Here is a 19,127-nt window from a genome sequence, read left to right on the forward strand (position 1 = left end):
CTACATTTCCCATCATCCTCCTGCTCACATATGTAACTGAGATGGATTTAGCAGTGAGCAGGAGGATGATAGGAAATCATGGGAGGTCTATGCAGATACATGTGAAACCATCTTGAGTGCAGGGAATGCAATTAAAAGTTAAAAAAATTAGTCAAAATGTAAAAAAAAAAATTAAAACAATTATAGCAACACAGGAAACATGTAGCACAATTAGGTCCTTATGTACCCTTTAATGGGTTAAATTAAAACACAAATTCAACACAATTTGGTACAACTGTACAGGGAAGTTTTTACTGCCAAGTAGTACAATTTTAAATGAAAATGACAACAAACAACAACCACAACAAAAAGTGACTTTTCCTTGATTGTACAGCTACACTGTTCCAAAAATACCAAGATTTCTATTGTCTCCATATGTGTGATCAAGCAGTCAAGTGATCTGACTCTTGTCTTCGACTGCCACTTTCACTTGACAGGATTCAACATTACAGTTTCATTTCATTCTCTTCTCTAATATCCCTTTTATTGCGTATTTCCTTTAGCACAGCACTGTCTAACTGAATGGAGAAAGTAACAGTCAGGATTGCACTTCAACAGTGCACATGAGTACAGACACACATAGACAGCTTGTTAATGAGCAGTGCACATGAGTACAGTCAACATAGACAGCTTGTTAATAAACAGTGCACATGAGTAGGGTCCCACATAGGCAGCTTGTTAATGAGCAGTGCACACGAGTACAGTCCTACATAGACAGCTTGTTAATGAACAGTGCACATGAGTACAGTCCCACATAGACAGCTTGTTAATAAACAGTGCACATGAGTACGGTCCAACATAGACAGCTTGTTAATGAACAGTGCACATGAGTACAGTCCCACATAGACAGCTTGTTAATAAACAGTGCACATGAGTACGGTCCCACATAAGAACATAAGAACATAAGAAAGTTTACAAACGAGAGGAGGCCATTCGGCCCATCTTGCTCGTTTGGCAGCTTCTTGAAGGATCCCAGGGTGTCAGCTTCAACAACATTACTGGGGAGTTGATTCCAGACCCTCACAATTCTCTGTGTAAAAAAGTGTCTCCTATTTTCTTTTCTGAATGCCCCTTTTTCTAAACTCCATTTGTGACCCCTGGTCCTTGTTTCTTTTTTCAGGCTGAAAAAGTCCCTTGGGTCGACACTGTCAATACCTTTTAGAATTTTGAATGCTTGAATTAGGTCGCCACGTAATCTTCTTTGTTCAAGACTGAACAGATTCAATTTTTTTAGCCTGTCTGCATATGACATGCCTTTTAAGCCCGGAATAATTCTGGTCGCTCTTCTTTGCACTCTTTCTAGAGCAGCAATATCTTTTTTATAGCGAGGTGACCAGAACTGAACACAATATTCAGCTTGTTAATGAACAGTGCACATGAGTACAGTCAACATAGACAGCTTGTTAATGAACAGTGCACATGAGTACAGTCCCACATAGACAGCTTGTTAATAAGCAGCTGCACAAAAGGAATGCACAGACCAAGTGTTACAAACCAATAAGGAATGGATCTACAAGCACAAATATTCCGCTGCACTATGAACTTCAATACAACACCCTGACCCCCCTCTAACTATCGTTGTTTAAAAAGGGCTACTTTCATTTTCACCTGACATAAGAACTGTATTGTCACCTTACAGTACAATAAAACCTTGATCAAGAGTAGTAATAATAATAATAATAATATAATAATAATAATAATAATAATAATAATAATAATAATAATAATCTGAATAACCCCATGGCAGCCTGTCATGTTGTGTGCAATGTTCTTCTGCCCCATTGTAATAAGAAAATGCTGTAACACATTCAACCCTCTACCTTTGATATTTACAGTAGAGTACAGTGCAGTTCTCTGCATTATACAGGTAAAGGTCCTGGGGTGCATTATAATGTTAAAACCTGTCTTATGGTCACCTTGGCTAAGCAGTCATAGTAACAATAGGGTTCACAGGATGTTCCTAGACTAGGAATATTATACTAACATTTAACAATAAATGTAACAATTTTACATTCATTAAGTCAATTTGACAAACACTGTCTCATCCATATTAGTATAGAGATGGAGGTTTTGGTAATAAGTGTATTTGTCCTTACCGCAATGAAGAACATTGTGAAGAAGTACACCATTGCCTCCATATGAAAGCCCCGTTTGGCTGCCACACTGATCGCCGGCATGAACGCCAAGCTGCTAACAGTGGGCAACAGCATTTTGGCAATTATTGAACCCATCCTGGGAAAACAGATGAAGCAGAGTCTTCTACCCAGCTTGTGAAAATGCAACTCCAGCGATGGACTGAGCGTGTGTGGTTTTGTATATGTGTGTGTTGAGGAGTGCTGGCAAACAGCTGTCCCGGACAGACCTTTAAAATTTAAATGCCTGACACTGGGTCCTTTATATGGTGGTGCATTGGGGCACAGCAGCTGCTGAAGGGCTGAGCTCAAACACACGCTGGCTGTAGCCACAGCAGTCCATTCCTGAGTCCCTTTAAATTCAAGGCATCCCTCTGAATCAAAGACAGTTCAGGGGTATTTGGGGAAAAGCCAGTTAATTACAGGATGTCCTTCCACACTGGAAAAAGGTGAACAAGTCAGCACCCTTACCAAAATGTAACTATAAATGTACTGCTTAGCAACATCTTCACTAGGGGTAGAACGACTGCTAATTTGAGTCGAACAAGTGAGATAAAAAAATAGTCCAACAGGTTGACTAGTCGACACTTTAAACACATGTATTTCATGTCTGCTGCTCTATTTGTTTTGTAACACTTTGCTGTTTGTACTCTAAATTTTAGAACAGCTTGGATTTTTTAAAAAAACTATGTATTAATGTTCTAAAATGTCATTTGTATGTTAATGGATTTCAACCACAACTACACTTCCCTTCACACTATGCTTCACAATTACTTCACAGTCACGTGACGAACGATTAATCGACTACCAGCTTCTGAGATCGACTGTCACTTTTCTATTCAACTAGATGTCAAGTCGACTATTCGGTGCTACTACAAATCTGTACCACCTCCAAGTATTAAAAGTTTAAAAAGTTGCTTTAGAGCTCCTAAAAGCCATTCACAGAAACAAATGGTTTAACCAAAATTGGGAAGTGTGATTGAAATTTCAGTAAACACACCAGTGCATTATACAACCTCATCAGAACCCTTGGATTTGTACACATTATCTATAAAGTCATGCATTGGGTTTGCCTTTTTGTTTGCTTCTCTGCAGTGTGTGGTTGCTGACAGCAATGAGACCAGTCAAAACCAAGGTGGGCTTGGAAACATGTGATAGTAAAGCTTTAATGTTACATTGTGCTGAATTTCAAAAGACACCCACAATGAGTTCTGGCAAGACATCTCATTTATGGAAATGTGAAATCAAACGAGGCACAGAAGTCGGTTAAAAACACAGTGTAACAAATTTTTCTTTTTTTTTTGTTCCTGGGTAGTAAGTGTTATTTCCTAATTGCTTATGCCTCAAAAGTATAGAAAATGGCTATTATTCCCCACAAACTTTGCTTTTGTGACCAGGACAGTGATATTTAAAAATATCACTATTTCCAATGGGAAAACGGGCAAATGTGTGTCTTTTCATTCACATAAAGTCAGAAAATACAAAAATGACTACAAAAGATTTAGAAGGGAGTAGTTTTTCGAGATTTACGATTATACTGTATTTACAGTTTTATCGTAAATCTCGAAAAACTACTCACTTCTAAATCTTTTGTAGTCATTTTTGTATTACTTTAGTATAACTACATGTTAATTTGGATTCATATGTTGTTTTTTTCTGACTTTATGTGAATGAAAAGACACACATTTGCCCGTTTTTCCATTGGAAATAGTGATATTTTGAAATATCACTGTCCTGGTCACAAAAGCAAAGTTTGTGGGGAATAATAGCCATTTTCTATACTTTTGAGGCATAAGCAATTAGGAAATAACACTTACTACCCAGGAACAAAAAAAAAAAAAAAAAAATTGTTACACTGTGTAATTGGTGTTTTATTCAAAGAGAGTGTGTTTTAAATAAAAACATGAACATGATGTCCACATGTTTGATGTTATCAACATAAATTACATTTAAGAACAATTTAAAATGAATGTTTGGTGTAAGCCAAAAAGCAATTAGGAAATAACACTTACTACCCAGGAACAAAAATTGTGTTACATAGTGAAATCGACAATTAACACAACCTGAACCGCAGCTTTTTCAAAACCCTCAGCCATGGGAGGCATGCTTGTCTCAGTGCATTCTGCTATGATTTTGTAGGAATGGCATTATGAAACTGTGTGCTGTGATGTGGGTGTGGTCAGGAGCCCATTCCAGGCTGCCCAGCTGTCCCACCTGTCGCTCCCCCTTCCTCCTCTGCAGTGGGCCTGCTGGAACACAATGTACCCTCTGTGAAGGCACTCCCACCCTGGGGATGGGGTCAGCCTCTGTAACCAGACCCTCCTGGGGACCGGGACTGCCTTCACTAATACAGAGACTCACAGGTTCCACAGTTCCACCCGCAACACTGCTTTTTCTGGTGAATCTGAGATGTGGTCAATTCCAACCCTTTCTCATGCACTCTGACCAGGTGGTACAGTATTTTCTTAGTGTCACGTTTGATTTGTGGGCAATTTTAATTGAAATGAATCTAGCAATGATGCAACGAGACAACTTTAGGCTTTTAGGGTCTAACAGAGGCGATGTTTTTAGATGATTAAGAATGTAATCAAATGTGAGCATGGAGAACGAAAGTATTGCATAGAAATCTCCTCTTTAGATACAGTGGCTCTGAAAAGATTCAGACAGTTACTTTAAAAAGCAAGGGTGTAAAATGTCAGAGTTGTCTAAGCTAATGGATTATTGCTGTTTTTAATCAATATGGATCAATTTCAGTGAATTTGTTAAATCCTGAAGTTTAAAGCACTCCTGTGACCTTATACAGTAGCTTTCAAGTTCCTCTGGTACACCAGAGTGTAACCATGAAGCTGTCCCCAGCCTCTAGGTGTACGAAATACACCAGTGAGAAACACTGCAAGGAATAATGTGGTATTTCTAACATTAGGGTAGAGGGGTGCAGTGGGGCTGGTAATGATTATACTCTGGTGTAGCAGATGTATGTGGTAATTATACACAATTCTGAAAGCTATAGTGAAGCCACAGGGGTGCTTCAAGCTTTTTAGGATGTGATGAACAAAACAGAAAATGTCTAGACGAAGAATGAATAATACATTAGTTAACTCCTGAGTTTCAAACCCATACCTCCCTAAATGTAACAATTGTTAAATTGTATTAAGTTCAACAGTGGAATGCATTCCCTTCTCAACTGCGGCCTTCTGCATTGCATTGATTCAGCTGAAACTTGTCTTAAAAATAGACTTGTGCTCCCGGAGAAGCTAGCCCGGTAAAGGTGTGGTCATGTGGTGTGAACAGCGAGTCATACAGTCAAACAGTCAGGGGAATACAAGTTTAAGTTCTGGCTGTGTGAAGTTGCTGATCTTGGCTGGGGATTCCACAGGGACTGTCACATTGCCTCATGGCCTGTTTCTCCTGTGCTACAGCGGGCTCTACTGTCCAGGTGAGCAGTGAGCTCAACGTGAACATTTGCAGGGCTAGCATCTGTCCTCCAGAGGCCAGTAGCTCATAGCCAGTAGCTCATAAACAACCGCTAAATTGAGGTAAGAATAGGTTTCAAAGCATGCGATTATCAGGCTTTATAAAAACGGTCTGACTGGATTTCAATTGGAAAGATCCCAACTGAACTAGAGAAATAGTTAAACATATTAACATGCATGAACGAGACAGCAGCAATGAGTGCTTTTGTTAGAGGATGTATTATTCATAACCCTGGTCTTGATGGATTCAGTGCTATAAGTTTTCATGAGAGCAGACTAAAATGTGGGTAGGATGGAATGGGATCTAAGTGTAACTGGGTGACCTACCTCACTTTATTTAGGCACGTTTGATTTTGTTATTGTAGTATATTCACGTTATGAATTTGTCAGATTTGATTTACTGTTAGTTAGTTTGTTTTATTTGAACACGTTTATAAAGCATGTTTAATTTTGGCACATTACTTGTAGATTTGCACAGATCTCACTCGCACGTTGATGCTCTCGTGTTCTCAGCCCCCATAGGTGTTAATTGAATGATTTGAAGAAGCTCAGCACCTGGTGTAAAAGTTCCTGGTTTCATCCGTTTGAGAGATTGGATTTTGTCGTTGATGTGAACCCGGGTTTGTCTGGAGTGGAGGTGGGAGGCATAGTCAGCAGGAGAAAAGAAGGAATTCGAATTGTTTGTGTTCGGCGGTGGGTTGGGGAGAAAAATGAAAGAAACAGCCGCCCACATTTAGAGCGAGGCTCCTGCTGTGCTTCCTGTCTCCCTCAATCTTTGTGTGTGTGTGTTTTAACAGTTTTAGAAGTGAGTATTTTAAAGGCATTGGGGTTTTAGAGGAGTGATGGAGATGGGGAGATTTTAAAGTATTAGTTTTATTATTGTTTTTAGTAAGCCCATCTCCGCAGTTGTTTCGAGCAGCACTGCACTGTTTTTTTAATTATAATTGACCATGCATGTTTTAATTGATGCATGTTTTGCATGCATGTTTTAATTGAACAGTGCAAACCCCATGCCATGACAATGTATTCTAGACTTGTCCTGTTTGTTAAATATAGTTAACCACCTGTATTTAATAAAATGATGTTCATTGCCCTGCATATTGATGTGGTCTTAGTTTATTTCCTTCTGGTATTCCGCCTGACTGATCCCACCCTGACTGAAAATAATGAGAGCTCCTCCCGGTTGCTACATTTGCTCTTATTTTGACTAGTAAAGGAAACTGAGCAACCAGCCAATAATTTGCCAAAGAGATTTTGATCTTATGATCATTTCTTTTAAATATAGGTGTAACAGCTGTTTTTTATACTTATGGTACAATTCCAGTCCTGAGGGAGCAGTTAATGGTGTGAACAATGTTCTCTTGTAACCTTTTGGAACTGGATTATTAACAAGGCTCCATAGCCTAGATGTAGAAATAAGCAGCATCCTCCATTTCTAACTCAATAAAATTGAAGTCACAGAGATATAGTTTATTATCGCACAAAGAAGCAGCAAAGAAACAAAACAAAAATGGCAAAACCACATAGACCAACACCCAAGAGAGCAGCCAGTTAAAACCACAACTATTCAGAATCATTGTAAACAGCAAAACATTTAGTAATAGTTGATCTTTTAGCACAGCTCAATCTTGTAAAACCTGTACAAAGTACTGTGACTCATTATTATTATTATTATTATTATTATTATTATTATTATTATTATTATTATTATTATTATTATTATTATTATTATTATTATTAAATATATAAAGAATCAGTAACAAACATAAAAAATATTAATAATATTTTATTTTAGATTTTTTGTTCTCCACAAGGTTGCATTTTTATATCTTAACTTTTCTAAAGAGGTTTATGGTTTTGGCCCTCGAGGTCTGTGCTTGTTTTGTGCTCACTCAGCCTGCCCTGACAGTGCCTTACTACCCATCCTCTCTGAGACCTGAATGAATCGCTTTGCAGAGGAATGGGAGGGTAATCATTGCAGCAGCATGCTCATGGAGAATGGTGTTCAGAAAAGGGCTTGTGGCAATGAAAACACAGATTAGAGCCAAGCAAACCAGGCTGGAGGTAGGTCTTGGGCAGGCATGAATTTAAAATTAGATGTTAAACTAATGTCCTGACTGCTGTGAGGACAATACCGGATTGATGAGCCAAGTCTTGTTTGTAACTTTTCTTTTGTTCACATGTCAATCCCAATACTGGTCATTCAAATCTGGCTGGATACATTCTCCCAACCTTGGCAAATGATTAAAACAAGTTTCCATCTATCACCATAACACCATATAGTAAGTCTCCTTTCTCCTTGTATATGGGGGCTTAGAGACACTTGTTCATAATTCAAAGTATAGTACTTAAGCTCTGTTTCCTAGGGCCCACCCAAGATTAGAGTAATCCTCCCCTCAAGATCCATAGTTAAGATAGTGTGTTGTTTGTGTTCTGACATATAATGAGTTCCAGTGAAATGGCAAAATAGAGAGCCATGAGCATGCCACCTAATAAAGGGATGTCCCAGAACCAGTCATCACTGTAGTCTCACTATACATCAATGTGATACAGCCCTGATACCAAAAATCAGCAGTAGAAAATCATCACTAAGCACATCTATAAAAGTTGTGAATTTAGTGATCATGAAAGGTGAAGGACTGTAGCATGGTCTCAGATCAAGCACAATTCCAACAGGTGCAATGGGAGCTTCCCCTGTGAATTCACTTGTGGCCTGATCTGGTTTTGAACTTCAGAAAATGAGAGGCATGAGGACTGGTAGAATTGAAATTGGACAATTACCTCATTAGTTTGGTCTTATTCCTGTAATACAGGTTTTATTTCTGTATGTGATTTTTTATTATTATGGAAACCAGACATTTGTGGTCCTCAGGGCAAACATTGGATCAGGGAATATAAACTTCAGTGGCTTGGAGATGGATTTTTAAGGCTGGGATATAGAGATGCAGTGTTTTGGAAAAGAGATTTGAGAGGTGAGATTAGGGATGTGAAGGCAGGAGGTCTGCTTTGGGAGTGGGGAGCAGGGGAGCTGAGTGGCTGACTGGGTTTTCATTGGGAAACTGCACTTCCTCCCTGTCTGTCTGGGAGCTCTACTTAGAGCCGGAGAGCTTGGCTGGAAAAGTCACAAGGGCTCTGTGCGACTCCAAGGAATCAGCAGCCTGAGCCTTGGCACTGGGGCTGTGTTTTTATAGGCGTTCCTGTGCCTTCTGCCACTTTCTTTCCTGCCTACTATTTTGGGAGAAAGGGATGCAGGATTGCACCTTGCACTCTAACAGCTTGCTGGGCAAAAACAAAGAAGTCAGCTTCCAAATAAGCCTCTTCCAAGTCTTGCTTTTCTTCTAAACCAACAGTCTGCTGTGTAGGTAAGTGAGTAAATATTTAGATTCTGAGTCTGTTTCTGTCTCTTAAACTTTCCTTTCTCCATTCACGAAATAAGGCATATTTTTAGCACAAGTAAATCTTAGCTTTGTGCTTTCTCAGAGCTGTTTTTCAAAACTTTTTTTGTTTATGAAACACACAGAGAGGCACTCTAAAACCCTGGAGTGGATTAGCAGTGGGCAGGAAAGTGAAGGTGAAACTGGTGTTTAAATACCCTGCTGCTGATTTAGGAGCCAAGGCTTGCAGTTGAAATATAAAATTAGTTTTTACATTACTTTTTACATCTGTATTTTAGAAATGTTGTATCTTATGAACCTGCTGTGGCAATATCAGGTTTATAGATGATTCGCCAAGGAATCAAATTTTAGTTATGAAAAATGCGTTTATTTAAATTTTATTAACAAATATATATATTTTTTATATTTTTAAATACTATACTCTTACAGAACCAATACATTAAAAATCAATCTTTTTTAAAGAAAAATCTGTATATGCAGTATTTGTTTCAAAGTTGGCCAGTATGTCAAGTACAGATTTCTTTCCTCAAATCTCCTGTTGCTGTTGTAAGGGGCCATTAGAACCAGCAGGGGGTGCTACTCCCATTTGTAGCAATGCTGTTTTCTCCTGTCCAAAACTGTGCAACCTGTAGTTACCTGGTAGCCTAAGCAGATTGTAGAAATGTAAAACTGCAACTTGATGGCATTATATGGGACAGCGCATCTTCACTATCATTTCCCCAACAAAAAGTCATCACATGAAGAAACTCTCAAAGAGCTTACACCAAATCATTAGCATGATTCTGAAAGGAAAGAAAAACAAAACCCCAATAACATTCTGAATCAAATAATACACCATGTAAGACTTACAGCCCCTGATTTAAATTTAGTTTTGATATATTTGGTGCATTTTTTTCTTTATATTAAATTGGGGTAAACAGCTTTGAGAATCTATCCCATTAAATGATATGGTGCTGTGGGTTTGTCATCGACACCTACCTCTACAAATCAATCATATCAAGCAAGGCTGATGAACATTTTGTAAAGAGAGGCAGCCAGTCTGGGCTTTAGAGCATTTATGGTCACTGGAGACAAACACAGTAAAGAAGGCACTTCAACTCAATCAAACACAGGGACTACGAAGCTATTCAATAGCCGTCAGCAAAGATTCTGAACGTTTCTTTTCACAAGCAGATACTCAGCTGTGTGTGAACTATAGTGATCCAGGGAGGTCATGCCAGGGCATTAAGAGGGAGACTGTAGCATGTTAAACTGCTGATTTTAAATGTTCTTTGTCTGCAAAGGAACAATGTTAATCATTTTCCCTGTGATTGACAATGTACTTAGAGAGAAAGATGCCACTCTTATGAAAACGTAGCACATGTATCTACTACAGTATAATACTACAAGCAGACTGATAGCTTCAATATGAGTTTTCAATTAACAAATCAAATAAACAGCAGCACATGAATAGACATGTAATTACATTATAATAACTGTAATTACCAATGGTTACTCAGTAACATGGACATTTCCTTGGAATTATACACTTATTCCACCAGTAGTTACCATGTCATAGCAGAAACCATTGGTAGTAACCCATTATTACCATGCTATTACATAGTCATGTATGCCCTGTAATATGAAATACTATCAAATAAACATTTCAACTAAAAGTCTTTATATTTCACCATCATAACATGAAAGACATTGACAAAGAGACTTGTTTTTTAGTACTACTGTACATTATTCCATAGTTTATTCTTCCATAGTTTATGCGCTTGGCTTTATCAGAAATCTTGCTGACAGTCAAGGTTGTTCACATTTCTCCTAAATGCTTTCTTTTTCTTGCCACTACATCACAGTGTGATTCAAATATACTGCAGCTATGAGTAAAATGTTACACAAATACACTTCTGGAGTTGTTTTTATCATTCATAATTATTATAACACTGAATAGGGCTGGATTTAGAAATAGTAAAAGAAACGTAATAGATTCAATGATAAACATTTTGAATACAGGCCTTTTTCAATGTCTTCAGATTTGCATACAATTAAAGATAACTTTGGTGAAATTCGCTATTTCTTAATTTCACCTGTCTGTCATCATTGACTCCCTATTTAAACACAGTCACAGCTCAACTCTTTCTCTTCTGTTAGCTTTTTTGCATACGCTGCGACCTGTTCTCTGCACAAAAAAACAGGAAACCTCCCTGCCAGATTCTCCTCAAAATATCTCATTCATTTCTCTATCTCATTCATTTCTCTGAACGAAGCTCAGTACCATCTTCTTCTAATGCAGACCTCTACCCAGCAACCAGACCTGCTCCCCCCAGCACTACGGAGATCAGAATGCCCCCACCAGCAGGCTCAGCCTCTGGAGCAGCTATTTTGTATGGATTGGCCACTTGCCAAACTCTTAAAAACCCTGCATCACAACAATATCAACATCTTGGCTGGAAGCAAGCGTATGGCGTTGCTCAATAATAATTGTACCTTTATATCTGCTACACCCACATTGCCTTGTTCTCACAAGAGTGCTTACCCAGAGTCCCAGCACAGGCTGCAGCAGCCCCTCCTCTCCTATCATGGCCATCGCCTCCTCTCCAGTACAGCAGCGCAACAACCAGGAGACGCACCTGAACAGCTGTTCCTTCAGCTTCATAACAACATTTTCGAGGACAAGAAGTCCCTCATTCACCTCATTGCCGTCTCAATTGCTTCAGTTAATACACTGCTCAATGATAAATGGTGATGATAAACTGGTTGCTTCTCCATTATTTCAAGCCCAGTATTTGCCACTCCAATCATGGCCGCCATTGGTTCAGCACTTCTGGTCCCCAAAGCTGACATTCTGTCCTACAACCAGGCACCAGCCACCCTCAATGGTCCACAGCAAGTATATGTAGTCAGAAATCATTCCAGCGATCACATATGGTTTCTACTTTTGATATTTGTGTAACATTGAGGGCTAGATTCTCAAAGCTATTTTCCAAGCTCATTTCATTTTATTTTTCTGAAAGGGAACAACAGTACCTTTGTACAGTTCTAATTTAGATTGTTTGCAAGTACTAATAAATGGCTGAGTTGTTGTTTATGTAAAGTTTAATATTTGGAAACAGGCTTCACACTGCTATTTTACTAGACTTTCCCATCCTGTACACTTCCAATAATCACTGTTACTGAACTAAAGATATTTTCATAATTTTGATTATACCCCGGCAAGGCTGAATTTTTCACTTGCTTTTTCCTTATATCCCCACCTTTGCCGCCGCCTCGCTCAAGCTGTCTCCAAACTGCTATCCCCGTTTTCTTCAGTAGGTGTCCCACTCTTAAGATAAACCATCAGCCCAGCAACATGACTAGAATTGCTCAGAATCACCCGGGACACTGTCAAATCCAAAAGCCTCCCATTCAACAATACTGGAGCGCAGTCGTCAGCTCATTAACAACTTCCAAGTATCAAAATCAATCTCTAAACGCAACCTTTTATCTCCCCTCGGCCACGTCAATTTCACAATTTGCATTATTCCCAAGGCAGAACATTCATATTGTGGCTTCTCGCTCTCGCCTCAACTGCAAAAAAACCTTGATTCTCATGTAAAAGTATCTTTAAAAGCAAGAAAAGACATCAGAATGTGATACACCTTACTGCAACACTGGAACAATCAACAAATGAAGTTCCAGCAGCTCATCTTCAATTGTTTGCATATCAGTTTCCCACAATTTCATCATCCAAGCTTGCCATTTTCCAAGCATCTACAATAATGCAGCCATCCCAGAAGTACGAGGAATCACCAAGGACCCCCCTATATTTCCTTCCATACTTCCTATAGTTGTCCCAAAAGCATCATTACAAGACACTGGTTCTCTTCCCACCTCTCCGCTCTTGTGACCAGAGCAGGTCTTTCTTCCCAATTCCACACCATACACTCCATCAGGAGCCCACATCAGCCATCAACTGATCAAAACAATGGAACAATGGTCCGCTTCAGCAGTCAACTCCTACATCCGATCGCTGCCATCCAATATCACTGCAGCACATCAGTCTATAGCTAGCGTGCCCGGAGTGGAGGCTCCCTCTCCACCAGGACCACCAGAGGTTTTCCTCCGAACAGAGGGTTTTATTTCCTCTCCGATGAACAGATGGCCATCACACAGCTAGTTCCCTTAACCAATTAATTGTTTACTTATTTTGTTTGTTCCCATAACTTCACAGGTTCTTTGTGCGGTCAGAAGGGACCACTAGTCACACTATTCTGAAAGAAGGCTCTGTCTTACTTCCTCCTTTATCCTCCTGGGACGTGGCCCTCATACAACGTCAAGGCTTCGTATTAGCAGATCCGTCCTCTGAGGGTCGAATCCGGTCACTAACTTGGACCCAGTTGTGAGGCCGAGCCTATAAAGACTCTCCAAGAAATCAGAGGACTCTGTGTTTTTAGGGGCCCAGCGGCTGATAGGGCAAGTCTCGACTCCATAAGGAAGGCTCTCTCAATTGAAGTTGGCCCATCCTTTTCTCTCTCTCTCTCTCTCCCCTGCTCTAAGTCACAAAATAACCTGTATGAAGTGTCCCTGAGTGGCTTACCCGATAAAAGCACAGTCGGGTGATGAGCAAGTACGTGTCCAGGCTGTGTCGGTCTTTGTTGTGGATTCCAGAGAGAGTGTCGCTCTGGTGCCCCTTCTGGTTACAGAGGCAGAACAGTCTGGGACTGTTTCTCCTCATTACGCTATAACGGTCAGTCTCCTTTGAGCTCAAGCGATCACCTGCAGGGCTGGTCTGTCCTCCAGAGGCCTATAGCTCAATGACATCTGCTCTTGCGTTCCTGGGTGCAAAGAGGCAATAGGCTTGGTCCTGGGATTGTAGGATGCCCACTGACTTTCAGGTCTCCTGAGCTGCTGGTTGTGGGAAACTGCTGCATAAGAAAATGGAATTGGGCATACATCAGGTTACCCAACTTGAAACATTACTAAACTGGGTACAGTAAAACCTGTCTTTAAGGTCCCTTGTCTAAGTGGCGTGCTGCTTTTACCAGCCTTTAGAAATCACCAACACATAGGTTTACTTTTGAATGTTTTTAAATGGTAGGAAAAAAAGTTCATGTGTCAAGCTATGAAGCACATTTTCTCACTTTCACAAATCTAGAAACGCATTATGTGTACTCTGTTTTGAATTATAATCTTTGATATTTTAAAAATGGAAATGTATGGAATTTCACAAAAAAGTATACTTATACAGGTAATATCACTTGGCTTTGGCTAGGTGTTCAGTGTTGTAGTGGTGTACAATGTTGTCTGGGGATTATTTCTTAAAAGTAAAACAGCAGCCTGTAACAATCACCTAACACCAGAAACTACACATCACCTACGTCATAGAGATAACCATGGCTACCTCCCACTTTTTATTTTGAAATATAGCCGTTTTTAGGCTCCTTGCCTCTTTTTCATTGTCCAAGACAGCTCATAATTCTGTTAAATGTGGAGCAAGAGTTGATAAACGATGCTGAGAACACAGTGCAGTACAAATCTGAAGCCAGGATCTCAGGAAGATTAAATCACAGTTAGCTGGCTCTAACAGATGACCACTCAAAAATGTTTTTTTCACACGAAATTTGACCCACTTAGAAATTTGTGATCTAACTGCTTTTCAATAGGTTTCTGGACCTTGTTTTTTTTTTGGGGGGGGGGGGGGGGGGGGGGGGATTGAATGTACTCAAGTTATTGTAGTAAACATATCACTGTTAATACACAAAGGCTGATAATGATAATTGGACAGCATTTCAATTAATTTAATAAAGACAAATCATCATGCAGTTGGGTCATTGCTAAAACCAACAGCTGAAACACCTGATTCTCAAGCGGCATTGCTTTCCAAAACAAGCATGTCAGTATCATACCTCCCCCACCACTGCTTTAAATTCAAAATTGCAGGATTAAGAAAACAATATGTACAAAACAGAATTACCAAGTGTCATGGCAATTTCATGAGCGATTAGCATTACATACAGATGGACGGATGTACAAACAGACAGACACACCCCATCCCTCTATGCTAAATAATGTTAATATTGAGTTTCATGACAATTGGATACATGGTTTTCCAGATATATGGAGACATAAGTACTATAAGTTAGATTCTATCAAATTGTCAGATGTTCCAAGCCTCACAAGCTTTTCTATGAACTAACACATCAAACGTAACATGCAAAATGTACTTCTATTTTAACACTCCACTGTATCGAGCCTTTTGAACAGCTTGATTTGTGTAGCCGTAGTATTTTATCTTTGAAAGAAATACTTTTTTCAAGGACAAAGGTTTATTTGCAGGTAAGCTACTAACACGACTGATCAGACATGACAGGTATTATTGCATAAAAGAAGCAGAAAGCCCTAATTAAACTTAGAATCTTTTTTTTTTTTACCTAACAATTTATCTCAGTGTTTAGAATAGCCAATTATTTTTAGGCTCAGCTTACTGCTACAAACGTCCTCCGAAGCATGTGCCGTCAGCCGACCGCTTCTTTTCACATTGCAGACCCATGCAGCCACCTCAGAGCTACAGCGTTTGAGGACAGCGCAACTCTGGGCAGCTTACAGGCAAGCCCACAGGCGCCTGGCCAGACTACAGGGCTCAGAGGTGTATGCCACCCCCTGGGTGCTCCCATCCATGGTTGGCAGTGCAATAGCCTGGACTCGAACCGGTGACGTCCAGGCTATAGGGCGCATCCTGCACTCCACGAGGAGCGCCTTTATCATTTTTAAAATAAAAACGGTACCACTTCTCAACTCTGTGCTGTTCATGTCCTCGTTTAAACCTCGAAGGAACCGATTGTCGACACCACAGCTCACACACAGAATTAGTTTCAACCAGATTTTCACAGCACAAATATGATTGCGATCACTTTAGATGGACAAGTCTTGCTATATATTGTTGCCACCATTATTCTACTATTTACCAGCTCTTAAGAACTAGAATCAACAGAATGATTCTTGGTGATAAATCTCTCTCCCGGGCTGTAAGAGGAGCGTGGAAAACAGAGTGCCCTGGACTGGATGGCCAGACAATTCATTCCCAGGGTTAAGTGGAAGTCAGCCATTTGGAGCTACGGTACACTAAATCATTGACCCAGAAGGGAAATGATGTGGCAGCTGTAGATTGGAGGGGCGGTTGCAATCGTTAACCAATGGGGCGTGCTTGAAGGTCTATAAGGGGTCGTAGCGAGGTGATCTGTTCCTTTGTTATGGTTAACACTAAACTGGAAGGAGGCCCGTATTGTAATCGTGAGTGTTTTGTTTGTTTTGTCATGTCTAAAAACTGTTTATTTGTTGTTATGAGATGGCTAACATGATCTGGAGCTGTCACTAAAGGCCAACACCAAACATACAACTTGTGTCACGATTAACTGTGTTTGCACCACTAGCACTATAGCACTCAGTGTGGACTTGTGATCGTGTTTGTGTTACTTGTGGGTGTTTAAAATATCAGGAATGTTACTTCGGGGCCATCCTGTGGATTAAACAGAGCAATACGCAAATCATTGTGTATTGTCTGTTATCACTATTGTTTACTGCTTTGTCATCAGACTTTGGATTGCAAAAATAAACCTCCATTTCACCAGTACATTGTTGTCTGTCATTGTCTTGAGCACTGCATCACCCCTACAACTGCGTACTGCAACCATTTTGTCGCACTGATATACCTCTGGAAATTAAAAACAACTTGATCCCCTCCCTATATCTGTTTTTTTTCCGCTTAACAGGAAGTCTACCATACTTGATACTATGACCCTCTTTATAAGAAGAGCACCTTTGCATTCTGCGTCTGTGCTTTGGGCTTGTCCGTCACAGTATATCTGTTAGCCACTCTGTTGCCTGCAAGACTGAGTTAGTGTTTTTATGGTACTACTTCTAATGACCGCGTTGCTATTTTTGTTTAATTTGATTACCTCTTTACTCTTTGGAATAGGTGACCTTGACATCTCATTCTCACAGGAAGGGGCCAACCCTCTCTGTCCTTTCCGATTGTATGTAAAAATACCAGCAGAAAAGTGCTAAACTTAGGGTGCGATTTGTCAAATTTCCAGTGGGGAGGATAAAATAGACAAAAAACCAAAACATCATGGCCTTGATACAGTACGTAGTACAGTCTGTAGTACACAATTTAAACAGGTAAGAGAATCACTAAGTTACATATTTACACTGACTCAACTGCTAAAAAACCTTTAGGAATCACACATTTGGCAAATCTGCCATCATGCAGGATAAATGCAGTTCTTATTATTTCTATGGATACATTATTAAAAGGCAATATGAGAAACTACCTTTGCTTACAGCAACTAAAATAATGTTAAAACACACTCACGACAAGTACTTGCGTTGTTGCACATAACCTCACTGATAAATACACAGAGTGTACCAACAATAAATGGAACATAATACAACATACAGATTTTGCCAGCTTCATCTGCAGAAGTTAATTTTTATTAATCTTGGCCTTTTCCGCTCTGCTCAGTGGGTGACTCAGCGGGTCACTCAGCAGGTTTAGTATTGTATGCACTTCCGATAATAATAAAAAATAACGGTTTGAAATACAGCAACTGAATGACTTGGATGTAGTTTGATTTGTATTGTTTAGTTTGCCTTGCTACGATGCATACAGCACTACTGTTGGATGACAATGACGGGTGAGTGGAATCCAAGCCTGATCCACTTTATACAGCTGAACTTCATGATCCGGCTCCAGTGAAACCAAACTCCATGCCTTTTTTTTTTTTTTCATAAATCGTGTTAATACAATGTGCTACTGATCTTACGGTCTGTTTGCGTAAAAATGATGGAGCATACATTTATAATTTGAAATATGTTTACAATTTCCTGAAGAAATCACTGTAAATTCAAAATCTTTTATTGGGGGGGGGGGGGGGGGGGGGGGGCTAGGGAATTCCCCTAATGCCCCCCATCAAATCGCACCATAGCTGAACTCATGGTCAGATCAAGACATTAGCTGAAAATATCATCTTGTCACCTTGGACTAGAGAATTGGGGAGGATGGGGAGAGTTATATTGAAAAATAAATGCTGATATCAGAGTTGTGGCTGCTATGTGAGCTTTTTTTTAACAATACCTATAATTATTTCTAAAAAAAAAAAAAACATTCTTTTGATACACATCTGGGCTATTTTAACAGGCTCAAAGGTTAATGACAAAACAAGAATAGAGTAATTACAGAATGAGAGAGCATTTTCCAGCTATGCAGTGTGTGCTATTATTGGTTTTACTGAATAACAAGCTTTTCAGGTCTGGTTAATGTGCTGCTCTTTTTGTGATCATACTGTTTTGTAACACTGATGTTTGTACACTACATTTTAAAACTGCTTCATTCATTAAAAAAAAAAAAAATATATATATATATATATATATATATATATATATATATATATATATATATATATATTAATGTTCAACAATGCCATTTCTATGTTAATGGAGCAACTGCGCCTCTGTCCATCTGAACCCACACGTCATGCTGTTAGTCGACTCCCAGTTTCCGAGATTGACGGGCAATTTTCTTTCCAGTGCTACCCTTAGTCAGAAGCATACGGTCTGTTTGTTCTTACCTGTTTTACAATTCCAAAACCATACCTTTATTTGGTGGAGACTCCTCCCTGCATAAGTCACAGGCTGCAACCTACACCCTACCCTATGCAAAACACTTGTCAGTTGGAGGGGCCAAAGAACCTGCACCCAGTTAGCTGCAGTGATTTTTGAGGATTCTTGTAGGGGCGATGCAGGATTCTTTCATTCCTCAGTACATATTTGATCATGGTGTGCCTACTGCTTCATAGGCAAGGCAACCCTACTGTCACTAATTAAATAGTTCCAGTGTCTCATACTGATATAATACCCCGAACCAGGACTGGTTAGCTTGTCTGTAATTTTGAGCCAAGTTATTTTTTCCTGGCCCTCCTTCTTCTGTAAGAAAGGGTTGGGTAGTATTATACACCATCACAACCTTTACAAACAATCCATAGCCCCTAGGATATGTCACGATACACTACAGCTTCAGGGTTCTCCCCAAGAAAACTGTACAGCCGGATGGCAGAACATTATAG

At 39.6% G+C, this 19,127-nt stretch overlaps 2 protein-coding genes across 4 annotated transcripts in view; one reads left to right on the forward strand and one right to left on the reverse strand.

The window, feature by feature from the left end:
- Positions 1–2,306, reverse strand: part of LOC121303588 (protein myomaker-like) — a 9,244-nt gene extending 6,938 nt beyond the window's left edge. For both annotated transcript variants that reach the window (XM_041234377.1, XM_041234378.1), the window contains exon 1: positions 2,136–2,306. In XM_041234377.1, coding sequence (XP_041090311.1) covers positions 2,136–2,270 — 135 coding nt within the window. In that variant the 5' untranslated portion in view covers positions 2,271–2,306. The remainder of the gene's footprint in view (positions 1–2,135) is intronic.
- A 6,400-nt stretch (positions 2,307–8,706) lies between these two features.
- Positions 8,707–19,127, forward strand: part of LOC121303584 (ADAMTS-like protein 2) — a 54,429-nt gene continuing 44,008 nt past the window's right edge. The window contains exon 1 of one of the 2 annotated variants that reach the window (XM_041234372.1): positions 8,707–9,006. The gene's annotated coding sequence lies outside the window, so the exon portion shown is untranslated. The remainder of the gene's footprint in view (positions 9,007–19,127) is intronic. The other variant, XM_041234371.1, reaches the window with a different exon arrangement.

Source organism: Polyodon spathula, chromosome 33 (assembly GCF_017654505.1).
Source record: "Polyodon spathula isolate WHYD16114869_AA chromosome 33, ASM1765450v1, whole genome shotgun sequence".
NCBI lineage: Eukaryota > Metazoa > Chordata > Actinopteri > Acipenseriformes > Polyodontidae > Polyodon > Polyodon spathula.